This window comes from Pelodiscus sinensis, chromosome 13 (genome assembly GCF_049634645.1).
Source record: "Pelodiscus sinensis isolate JC-2024 chromosome 13, ASM4963464v1, whole genome shotgun sequence".
Classification (NCBI taxonomy): Eukaryota; Metazoa; Chordata; order Testudines; family Trionychidae; genus Pelodiscus; species Pelodiscus sinensis.
This window is the reverse complement of record NC_134723.1, coordinates 3,508,483-3,520,687: the sequence shown is the minus strand read 5'-3', so window position 1 is coordinate 3,520,687 and position 12,205 is coordinate 3,508,483. Positions and strand designations below refer to the sequence as shown.

Below are 12,205 nucleotides of genomic sequence, written 5' to 3'. Positions count from 1 at the left end.
CAGCCAGGTGGCTCCCCGCCCCTGCTCAGCCGGGAAGAAATGAGGGGACTAGAAGTCCCCCTCCGCGGCACAGCACCAGGGGCTTTGAAGAGCAAATAGCCCAACAAGAAGTGCTCCAAGCAGGTTGTAGAAGCAGGGGCTGGACTGCAAAGGGGCGGCATCATAGCAGTGGGGCAGGAGAGGCTAACTGTCCCAGGAGCAGCCTAGGGGGGCATTGTCCCGGGGACAGCTGCAGTGGCATTGGGCTTAACACAGCCCTCCCTTTCCACAGCCATTGGGAGACCAGTGCCACTGCCCCTACCAGCCTTTTGTAGTCCCCCTATTCCAGCTGTTAGGCGGCTGCAGAGGGGCCTGCGGGCAGGGGCTTCTCCACCGGCCTCCTTGCCCAGTTGCACGGAGAGAGGAAGCATCTAGCTCAGGATACGTCAAGGGACAGGACAAAGTCTGAACCTCAGGATTTAGCGGGGGCTGCTCAGAGGGTAGATCAGGGATTGCTGCTGGGCCCACTTCCAGAATGCTGGTAAGTGACCAAGCCCCAGGAAATGTACTAGAACAATGGTCCATTTGCCTGTAGTTTGCCTGACTGGAGGGTGAGAGGGAGCTGGGCGTGTAAACTGCTCAGGTCCTTTTGACAATCCCGCCAGGTGCCTCTCCTCATCGTTGGTGCCCAAATACCTTTGAGAACCTGGCCCAAGGTAATTAGGCACATAGAATCATAGAATAATAGGACTGGAAGGGACCTCGAGAGGTCATCGAGTCCAGCCCCCCGCCCTCAAGGCAGGATCAAGCTCCGTCTACATGCCTGTCTTGAAGCAGGTGAATCGTCCCAGTGAAGTCAAGGGGAGCAGACAGGCTTGCAAAGGAATTGCCCAGCATTCATTTGCTTTCTCCTGCTTTTCATTCTCGGTTTTCAGCCTGCACGATGGATACCTTGTTTTTATTCCGCTCAGGTGTGTGCCTACCACCATCTCTTAAAATCAACCTCCGTCTAGCTTCCTCTCTAATCCGTCAATACCCACGGGACGGCTTTTGTAGTCCATTGCAGCCAATTGATTGTTCTCTCTCACTTCCAAATTTCCATGGGGTAGTCACAAGATCCCACTGTAATCCCTACTAATCCTTTAAAAAGGCCCATGGGATAGCCGCCGTAAGGCCCCGCGCCTCACAGATAGCAGCCCCTAGCTCCCAGCTTTCCCTGGAACATTTGCCAAATAATTATTCTTACGTGTATACCAGCGTGGTACGTCCCCTTCGGTAGGCTCCCACGGCAGAACCGTTGCAACGGATATAGGGCTCACTTCTCCCTCCACTGCAGCGCTCCCCTCTCTGGCCTGAAACACAGCAGCTGTTCAACAGGGCATGGCAACAGCAGAGAGCAGGAACTGAGAAATACTCGGCCCATTCAAAGCTGCAGGGGAAATTGAGGTCAACAGCTTGTTGGAATTTGGCCATCCCAACAAGATTAACACCTGGACTCTTGGAAGCCTGCAAGGGATATTAATGAGCACGAGCGGTCAGTTCTCCGTCTCGGCTCCAAGGTGGCAGAGCCAGCGGTGCAGTGCCCCCAGTCTCCATGCTGAGCCGTTGGTTCCGGGCACGTACCTGCAGGCGTTCCACAGATCAGTCTGAGTATACTGCTAGCTCCAGCCTCTCGTCGCGTATGAGACCAGGGAGGACTGCAGCAATACCCCGGCCTGATTAGAGACCTAAGAACGAGGTGCCGGTTTGTTATGCGAGTCCTGATTGCTTCCTCAAGCCCCACGCCACACTCCGCAGTCGCTTGGAAACAGCTCGCGCTAACTTCCCGTGTCCCACGGGACAGCCCTCATATTCCTCCTTATTAAATGAGTTGTGCAAATTGAGCAATCTGATTGGCTGCTGGCCAAGAGCCAGGCTGTGCGGCGAGAACGGCGTGAGTGGGAAGGCCGCGTTAGCCGCGGCGCTCGGGGGGTCTGCCTGCCCGCGGTGCGGCGGGATGGCAGGGCGTGCAAGGAGGGGGACAGGCTGTCCCCCATCCCAATAAGAACGCAAACCCCGCCCCGTCTCCCATGCTGCAAACCGCACAGACTTACTACTGCAACTACCTAAGGAAAGTCTCCTCTAGCTCAAAGTAACATAAGAATGGCCAGACCGGGTCAGATCAAAGGTCCAGCCAGCCCAGTGTCCTGTCTGCTGATGCCAGATGCCCCAGAGGGAGGGAACACTACAGGGAATCATCAGGTGATCCCTCCCCTGTCATCCATTCCCAGCTTCTGCCAAACTGACACCGTTCCCACCCATCCTGGCTAATAGCCATTGACGGACCTATCCCCATGAATTTATCTAGCTCTTTTTTGAACCCTGTTAAAGTCCTGGCCTTCCCCACATCCTCTGGCAAGGAGTTCCACCTGGCATGGCTCGAGCCACCCACCCGATGCCCCCCAGCCCTCCCCCTCTTCCCGGGACCAGGCTGGCAGCTCCCGGGAGCTTGCCCAGGACCGCAAGAGGCGGGCACCCACCTGGTCCAGTGTGGACATCGTGGACCTCGTCCACGATCTCCGCGCTAGGCACAGGAAAGTGGCCGTCTAGGGTAGGAGAGCTGCCAGCCTGGCCACCCAGGAGCAGGTGTGCATTAAAATCAAGGTGGTCCACTGAGACCCCCAACCCTGAGCCCTGAGCTTACAATGGCCGTACTAGGTCAGACCAAAGGTCCATCTAGTCCAGTAGCCTGTCTGCCGACAGCGGCCAACACTAGGGACCCTGGAGGGGATGGACCGACGACAGTGACCAAGCCATTTGTCTCATGCCATCCCTCTCCAGCCTTCCACAAACTTTGGGCAGGGACACCACTCCTACCCCCTGGCTAATACCACTCCATGGACCCAACCTCTATCACTTGATCTCACTTCTCTTTAAACTCTGTTCTAGTTCTAGCCTTCACAGCCTCCTGCAGCAAGGAGTTCCACAGGTTGACTCTTTGCTTTGTGAAGAACAACTTTCTGTTACTAGTTTGAAGCCTGCTACCCATTCCTTTCCTTTGGTGTCCTCTAGTCCTTCTATTATGGGAACTAATGAAGAACTTTTCTTGATGCACCCTCTCCACCCCACTCATGCTTTTATAGACCTCTATCCTATCCCCCCTCAGTCTCCTCTTTTCTAAACTGAAACGTCCCAGTCTCTTTAGCTTCTCTTCATATGGGATCTCTTCCAAACCTCTGATCATTTTAGTTGCCCTCCCCTCTCCCACCCTCTCTCTTTCCCTCTCCCACCTCCTTTTCCCAGTCTCCCCGAGATTTGTTCAATAAAGACAGATTCTATTTTTGAACACATATTTTCTTTTTTTTGTACATCAGGAAGGGAGGCTAGGGAAGGGTAAGTGAAGGAGGTGAGGGAGGAATGGGGTACGAGCCCCCGATGGGGAGGACTGGGCTGGCTCTGTGGGCTTCTGGGGGTGGAAGCTCTCCTGCAGCCCCTCAATTACCCCCTCTGTCCAGATGGCAGCCTGCGGCAAGTGCAGCCGGGCTGATGGCCGAGTGCTGTGATGTGCCCAGTGTGGGCACTCAGGGCACTCCAAGCCAGGACTGCTTTGCAAGCAGAGCACACCTGAGAACTGTCTGTCCGGGGTGGGGGTCGGGTCCCTTTAAGTACAGCCCTCGGCTAGCCTGAGGCAGCAGCTCCACGCTCTAAGTCCTCATCTGATGCCCTGCCGGCACTGCTTCCGGCCATCCTTAACCCCGGTTCAGGGTCCACTTAATGTGGACATGCTAGTTCAAATTAGCAAAACGCTAATTCGAACTAGTTTTTTAGTCTGGATCCGTTAGTTCGAATTAGCGCTGTAGTGTAGACATACCCTTACCCTGTCTCTGGCCCCAGCCACTTCAAAGCAACATTGTTCTCCCTCGGTGCCTTAAAGTTGCCATTGGTTGATAGGTGTTTTTGACCTGTGCCCGAATCAATTCAGCGTGTTCTGGAAGGCCTGCTGGCTAGGAAGAAGGACAGACTGACAGGAATGCTGGTGGGAGTGCTTTGATATCAGCCTCTGTAAATGTTTGATGTTGCTGGCTCTTACACAGGCTCCGACAAGCTACCTGTGCGCTTTGCGATAGGCCGGGGGGATGGTGGCGAGGTTGGCGGTGAGTCACATAAATGCAGAGGGAATAAAACCAGGTGAAAAGGGGTTGGGGATATTTCATGTGTATTTAAAGTTTGATTGTGTTTGGCGAGGTGTAAGCCGGTGCTTCCGGGACCCCGCTGAACTCCTGGCTTCCAAACGTCACCACGAATCAGAGAGACCCAGAATGAAATCAGGCCCCCAAACGATTTGCTTCTGCTTTCTGGGCACAGGCGCAGCGATCGCTGCTCCACCACCGGCGCCAACCCCTTCTGATGCCCAGGTGCCTGCATTTCTGAACTAACTCTGTTGTCTTTCTGCTCCTGCTGGCTAGTCTTTGGGGCAGGGACCTGCCTTTTATTAAACGTTGGTCCTGCACCCAGCACAAGGGAGCCTCTATCTAGATTGCAGTTGCTAGGCACCACCGTGATACATTCATTAATCATCCTCTATATTATGAGCCTCCCATTTTATAAGTGCAAAAAGACACTCCGGGGTGCCCAGGATGGGTGTTTCTTGGGCTACGAGATGCGCTCTGCACTGGCCTTATTAGCCAGGCTGTGCAATAAGGGCGAGTTATTGTCATTGGCCCTGAATGGAGATCAGCATTAGTGACGCTTCATTGCTAAGGTAGCGCTGAATGTGAGCCATGCTCTATAATCTCAGATGACCTGTGGGGGGTTGTCTCTAATATACCAGTGCCTGTCTGCACAGAGTCCCAGTGGCTCAGGGAAACATTTCTGTTTCCACACATGCAGAGCAAAATACTTACCTTTCATCTAACGTGACTGTGTATCCGGTTATGGAAACTGGTGAGAGAGAACCAGAGTAAAGTCTTTATGCGTGAGAGAGAGCGCGGTGTGTGCATCTCCTCCAGCCCAGACTGCAGCCGCTCCAAGAACAAAGCAGCTGCCATCTCTGCACAGAGGCAGGGTCCCTGTGAACGTAAAGGTCCAAGTGGACAGGAAAAGGGCACCCCAGGATCCTGGCTACATACCCCCCACGGTGTGTAGCGGGGGGAGAAGAGACGTGCCCAGAGGAGCACCAACCGGTGTGACCTTCCGCCAGGTGCAGCCTGCACGCCACCTGCGTGGATGTAGCTCTGCCTGCCATGTGGGACCGGGGCCTGATCTGCTCCCAGCCTGTTTCTGGAACCTGCTGGCTCTTGAGCACTTGGAACAAAGATTGTTCTTCTGCACAGACTTGCTGAAGAATCGGGGAGAAGCTACTCGTGCCTGTGTGTGTCCTGCTTAGGACTAGGCACCGCCTTCAATCTCAGGGGCCCACCTACCACTTGGATCCAGCCCATGGACTGCATTTGGCTGCTTTCTATTGCTATCCTGCTGCCCATGCCACAGAATTTCCAGGAAGTGGCTCAGGCTGCAGGATCCTATTGGAAGGGCTTGGGGCTCCGGCTCGCAGAGCTCCCCCGGCAGAAGCCAGAGCTCTTTAAATAGCGTCAGTAACCCCATGCAAGGTGGTAGCGGCGGGCCTGGGAGCCATAAGCCCTTTGCTGTGTGCTTAATTCAAAGCCTCTGGCCCAGACAACTCGGGGGGAGGGGGGCTAGGCCATAGCCCCGCCCCTTCTACCTCAGGGTCCCATCCCGGGGAGGGGGAGGGGGTGGAGCTGCCCTATAACCATATTCCGAAATTCAGTAAGTGGCCCCGTGCACTATTGCCCACCCCTGTCCTGTCTAAAGCATCAATGGCCCACGAACAGTCTTCCTGAGAAAAGGAGGCCATGGTCAAGCAAAGTAACTTCCCCCTGAGGGTGGGGGCCGTTCTGGTCTGATTAGGGTCCAGGCTCTGAGGCAGCTCCCGAGGGATTCTGACAGACGTGCGCCCGGTGGACGTCCCATAGCCAGGTTCCCTGAGCAGAAATCCAGTTCGGAACGGCGCTGAGCAATCCTAGCCATTAGGCAAGGCAGCACAGAAATCACACGCTCCCCTGTCCTTCCATGTGAGCATGGCTCTGTTCCTGGCCAGGCAACCCAAAGGGCAAAACCCATCCTCCGTCCCCAGGCCAGTGCTGCCCTGTCGACATGTGCTACTGCCTGGCGGCGAACCCCAGGGCTGGCAGAGCCCTCCGGAGCCATCGCGTCCAGCCCCCTGCCCAAAGCAGGACCAACCCAACTCAGTCATCCCAGCTGGGGCTTTGCCACGCCAGGACTTAAAAACCGCTAGGGATGGAAACTCCACTATCTCCCTAGCAACCCATCCCGGTGCTTCCTCACCCGCCTAGGGAAATAGCTTTTCCTAATAGCCAACCGAGACCTCCCCCGTTGTAACTTGAGCCCATTGCTCCTCGTTCTGCCACCCATCACTACTGAGACTCCATCCTCTTTGGAACCCTCTTCAGGAAGTTGCAGGCTGCTCTCAAATCTCCCCTCACTCTTCTCTTCTGCAGCCTAAACAAGCCCAAAGCCCTCAGCCTCTCCTCGTAGGTCATGTGCTCCAGCCTCCTCTTCATTTTCATTACTCTCCACTGGATTCTCTCCAGTTTGGCCACATCCTTGCCATAATGGACAACCCAAAACTAGGTGCAATGCTCCAGATGCGGCCTCACCAGTGCCAAACAGAGGGGAATAATCTCTTCCCTCCATCGCTGTGTGGCTTATAGGGAGGTGTGACCGCGCCTCTGGGGGTGGGTCTGTCATCCCTGGTCCTTCCCTCCCTTTACCCAGTCTTGGGGCGTCAGGCCCACTTAAGCCAGGCTGCCCAGCCCTTTTTGGCTGACGACTTTAGTCATTTGTCCATATATTTCGCCGAGTATGGTCTCCGCCCGAGACGGAGGAGAAAGGGGGCCCGGGCGCGCCCTCACTCGCGGGCCCCAATCCAGGGCCCTAAGGATTTAGACTATGGCGCAGTCTCAGTCTGGCTGATGGGGTTGCGACCCTAAATGTGCCAGCCCATGGGCTTGGTTCACCGCCCTGCCCTGGGCTACTTCCTCTCTCCTCCTTGTCCCTCGTCCCATGTTCACTAATCTCCCCTCCGTGATGAGCCTTACCGGCTCTCCCAGTCTCTCCTGCGAGGCATCTCCGGGTGCCTACCCCCCTCCTGGCGGGTCCGCTCCCCCTCGCTTGCCTCCCCCTCTTCACAGCCCAGGCGGGTTTTAAAGCTCCCGCCACCCCGGACGCTGGCTGGGTGTCCCTCCGACGTCACTGGTGTAAGCCCCCTCCTATACACCGGCATGCCGGGTGATCCTCCCCTCCCCCTTCCAGAGGCCGCCCCAGCGTTCCCCAGCTGCGCTGCGGCCTGGGAGCATCCGGCACATGGCTGGTAGGTGCTCCCCGGCAGCGTCAATAAGGCGCTCGCCCCCCCTGGGCTCAGTGCGGGGTCTCGGCGCCCCGTCACAGGAGGGTTCTGGGCTAGGTAGTATGCGTAGGCGCTTAGCCCTGTGGGCTCAGCCTGAACATGTAGGCCGATTTGTTCAGGGATGTGAGAGGGCTTCTCATCATCCTGCCTAGGTGGGCGTCCACAAACCCCAGAACCCCAGGACACGGGCTCTGCCAACTGGGGACCTTGAGTGATTCGTGAGGTCTCCAACTTTTCAGAGCCCAGGGCGTCTCCACTGCTGCTCGCCCGACTAAGCCGGAGACCTGTCCCTGGCTGAGCCCGGAGACGCTGTGTTAAGCTCGGCTCAGCTGGAAGTAGCGCGGTGCGGATCTTCAATCTGTCACTCGTCTGTCTTAGAGCAGGGATTTGGGAGTCAGGAGTTCTGGATTCTATTCATGGCTTTGCCACTGAGTCACTGCCTGACCTCGGGCACTCAGATACCATGGTGATGAGTGTGGCACAAATGCCTCGACAGATAGACTAGATTAGATAGACTTTGTGTGTTTGACAGCTCTTTGTGTCTCCTCATGGTTGGTTTCCCCTTCGAGCCAGTCGATTGTCTTTGTTGTTTCTGTGGATCTTTCATGTGGCAACAGGGGAGAGAAATGCATTGTTGTTGCTGTTTTGCTTGTTTTTAGATGGCAAAAACTGGATTGTAAAACCACAACAATTATCAGTGTGTATGTGGAGGGGGAAGGCGGGGAAGATCCAGGGAAGGGCGGGGGTGCTTGGTGACAATGGTAGGGCACTTGAAGGGAGAAGCAGCATAGATTCAGAGATTCCAAGGCCAGGAGGGACCACTGTGGTCTGCCAGCACAACACAAAGCCGTCAAACTTCCTCCACACAATTCCTAGAGCAGAGCTTTTAGAAAAAAAACAGCCCAGCTTGATGTTAAAAGTGCCGGTGGTGGAGCCTACAGTGTGCCAAAGGGTCCCAAAGGTCAATTGCTCTCGCCGTTAAAAATTGGCACCTTATTTCCGATCTGAATTTGCCTGGCTGCAGCGTCTAGCCATTCGATTGTGTGAAACGGTGCTGCCCTGAGACTAGGAGTCCGGAAATCAGGACTCCTTCTATCCCCGCCTCTGTCACGCACCTGCGGTGTCACCTTGGGCTCAGCTTTGTTGTCTCTCATGGGATGAGGTTTACCGGGGCGGTCAACAAATGCCTTTGATGTTGACCGTGGAGTGTCCAGACTAGCGCACTGAGCCGACAAACAGCTGATCGGCTCAGCGCGACAGCCATTTTAATTTAAATGAAGCGGCGATTATTTAAATCGCCGCTTCATTTGGGTATGTCTAGTAAAGTAATCTACGTGGCTCTGGTGACAGAGCCATGTAGTTTAGACGTACCTTGTGAGACAGGGACTGTCTTACTAGGCAGATGGCTAGCCAGTAGCACAGTCAGGTCCGGAGCTGAGCTGGTGTGCTCATAATAAAAATGGCTTCAGAGAGGTAGCTAAGTTAGTCTGAAACAGGGAAAACTTAAAACAACAAATAGTCTGGCAACACCTTAAAGACTCACAAAACATGTCGATGGTATCATGAGCTTTTGTGAGTCCAGCCTACTTCTTCAGATGTCCAGTCATCTGAAGAAGTGGGCTGGGCTCACGAAAGCTGATGATACCAATAAAAATAGCGTCAGGGAACTGACAAGAGGAGACTTTTCTCCTCAAAAAGCCTTTTCTTGTGCTCCCGGTAGCCATAGGTGTGATTAAGACCAAAAGGGTTTTAGGAATTCCCCTGGCTTGTCTCCGCCGAGGCAGGCCCTCTCTGTGTTTGCCAAGCTGGGGGTGGCTGGTGAGTGCCCCCCCTGTGGGGCTGGCTTCCTGAGCCGGGGCACAGCTCAGGCTGAGAACCCACCCACGCACCTCAGACAAACAGCCGTCAAACTGCTGGCTGTATTCAGTAAGGCCCGGCGTGAAAGGCTGCTCAGAACATCCCACAAGTGCTCAGAGTCTGAGAGGAAAACACTACTGTGCTGTCTCTTTAAGGAGAGTTAGATGGGAGGTCCTAATTAGAGCCACTCTTGATTCTGATGTTTGAGGTGTTATTCATATCCCATTAAAGGATGATGGGGTCTAATTTGCAGGCATAGGGTCTCAGAAGCAGCACACCCACCCACAATGACACTACGTTCCTATTTCTAGTAACACACAACGAATACCTCGTTTAGGGTCTGTCTACACTAGCCCCCTAGTTCGAACTAGGGAGGCTAATGTAGGCATTCGAAGTTGCAAATGAAGCCCGGGATTTAAGTATCCCGGACTTTATTTGCATCTTCCCGTCCGGGCGCCATTTTTAAATCCCCTTAGTCCAAACTAACTGCCCACGGCTACATGTGGCAGTCAAACGTTAACTCGAACTAAGTCCTTAGTTCGAGTTAACTGTTACACCTTTGTAACAGTTTGTGTATCCTTTGTGTAACAGTTAACTTGAACTAAGGACTTAGTTCGAGTTAACGTTTGACTGCTGCGTGTTAGTTAGTTTCCAGGTTAGATGGGTCCCCTATACCATTAGTTTCCAGGTTAGTTTCCAGGTTAGATGGGTCCCCTCCTCTTTATTTGCTAATGGTTTTTCAGTTCTTTTGTGATTTTCTGTAAATATTTCAGCCCTGGGAGTTGCCAGTGACTTGAAGAAAAGTCAACACCATGTGTGGCAAAATGTCCTACCCCTCCCCTTTTGGAACTGTGTAACAAACCACTCAATAAAACTCATACAAAACCAGGGACGTGGTTCCTTAGGCATGGCGCCCATTCAGAGGGCCTTGGGTGGAGGTGGGGACTAGAATCCAGGGAGTCTTTAATCACTGCCCATACCGTCTTTTCTAGCAGTGTAGAACAGTGGCTCCCAGCCTGTGGTCCGTGGAGCCCTGCTGGTCCACGACGGCACTGCAGGGGGTCCGTGGAAAGTTTAAAAATAAGGATTGGCCCCATGGCGGTGGGTCCAACCTTTTCTTTTCGTTTTCTTTCCTTACTTTTCTTTTTTTCTCGGTCTGTGAAAATTGAATAGATTGGAAAAGGGTGCGTATGCTCGAAAAGGTTGGGAACCTCGATTGTAGAATAGAGCAGGGTGCTCTTGGTGTATGGTAACACGGGCTTGTCTCCTTAGGGCAGAGCCAGATGGCACCTTGTTGCCAGGCAGATTAAGTCCGATGGGGAACTGAAGTGCTGTTCTACATGGCAAAATGGTTGTGAAAAATGGCATTGGCTCCCTCCACAGACCTACTCCCGGAGTGTGTCCAGGGGCCTGTCTGCATCGACTAACCACTGTTTGAAAAACGGTTAGCATGGCAGAGCCAACCTCGTGAAGAGGGGGTGAGCGGGAGGCCAACGCTTCGTGTGCCGGAGCGGCAGACTTGTTTGCTACGTTCCAGTTACGTGGCCAATCGGTTACACCTGTGTGAGCCCGTAGACGGGGCTGGGATCGTCCGTTTGGCCTGCAGAAACTAGCTAGTGAAAAAATCCATCTTCTCTCTCCATTCCCAGGCTGAGCTCGCAGGGCTGGGTTAGAAAATCCACATTTGCCCTGGCAAATTCACAGCTCTTGATGTGGAAATCCTTTGAACTCAATGAACCTTCTACCTCCATTTTCCACTGGTGTAACTGCTTTGCCCAAACAACGAGGAGTCCTCTGGCATCTTACAGAGTAGCAGCTTTATTTGGGTATCAGCTTTCATGGGCAAAGACCCACTTTGTCAGATGCATTGGAGTGGAAATGACAGAGGCAGGCATAATATATTTATATATGCTGCCTTTCAGAAGTATATAAGTATATTTATGCCTGCCTCTGTCATTTCTGCTCCAATGCATCTGATGAAGTGAGTCTTTGCTCATGAAAGCTTATGCTCAAATAAATCTGTTAGTTTCCTAGCCTTGGTCTACACTAGGGAGTTATTTCGATAAATCACTCCTTATTTTGAAATAAGCGGAGTGTCCACATGACCAAGCCTTTATTTTGAAATAACGGGCTGGTTATATTGAAATCTGCTCTCCTGCTTTTGTCAGGGAAAAACACTTATTTCGAAATAGCAGTCGTGTGGACGCTCCATTGCTTCTATTTTGAGATAACGACTCCTCTGAGTAATTTGAAGTAATCGAATGCTGCTTGGGGCTCTAAGTCGGAGGTAGCACATCCACAATAACAGAGCCTGCCTCGGACTGTTTTCAAGGCATTCCCACAGGGAGGACCCACTATTTCGATTTTGTCATTTCTGGAATTATTCTTCCGAATTGAGTTCTTTCGAAATCATTTCCTAGTGCGGACATGCCCTAAGGTGCCACAGGACTCCGCGTTGTATTTGCCGATACAGACTAACCCGGCTCCCCCTCTGACATTTTGCCCAGTAAGCTAAATTGCACTGTGGGGTAGTCCAGCGGCAGCTTGTGTTCTGTGCTAACCAGGGCCCCTTTGTGTTTCAGGTAACCCTGTTACAGTGGGAATGAGCATCCATATCTCCAGCATTGACCAGATTTCAGAAGTCAACATGGTAAGTCTGAAAAGAAGCGAAAAGCCAATAAATTGTCTCTTCGCCCGGTGGGTGAGAAAGTACCCCCAAGCCATGACTCCTCAGAATCATTGCAGCAACTGGATGCTAGAATTTGGCAAGAGTTTGGGAGCTAACCTAGGAGGGGGTGTCTGCATTCCAGTGTGTTCTGCTCCCCTGCAGTTACTCCTCATTTCTCCTCTCCAAATTTTGTTGAATGGGTGGTGGTGCAGACTGTCTTTCGTGCTCCACTCCAGAGAGAGTTGCATTTCTGAGGAAGGGGTGGGATGAACAGA

At 53.2% G+C, this 12,205-nt stretch overlaps 1 protein-coding gene across 2 annotated transcripts in view; it reads left to right on the top strand.

The window, feature by feature from the left end:
• The window catches only part of GABRQ (gamma-aminobutyric acid type A receptor subunit theta), a 96,708-nt gene that overhangs the window by 22,451 nt on the left and 62,052 nt on the right, over positions 1–12,205 (top strand). For both annotated transcript variants that reach the window (XM_006136299.4, XM_006136297.4), the window contains exon 3: positions 11,845–11,912. In XM_006136299.4, the coding sequence (XP_006136361.1) occupies positions 11,845–11,912 (68 nt within the window). The remainder of the gene's footprint in view (positions 1–11,844; positions 11,913–12,205) is intronic.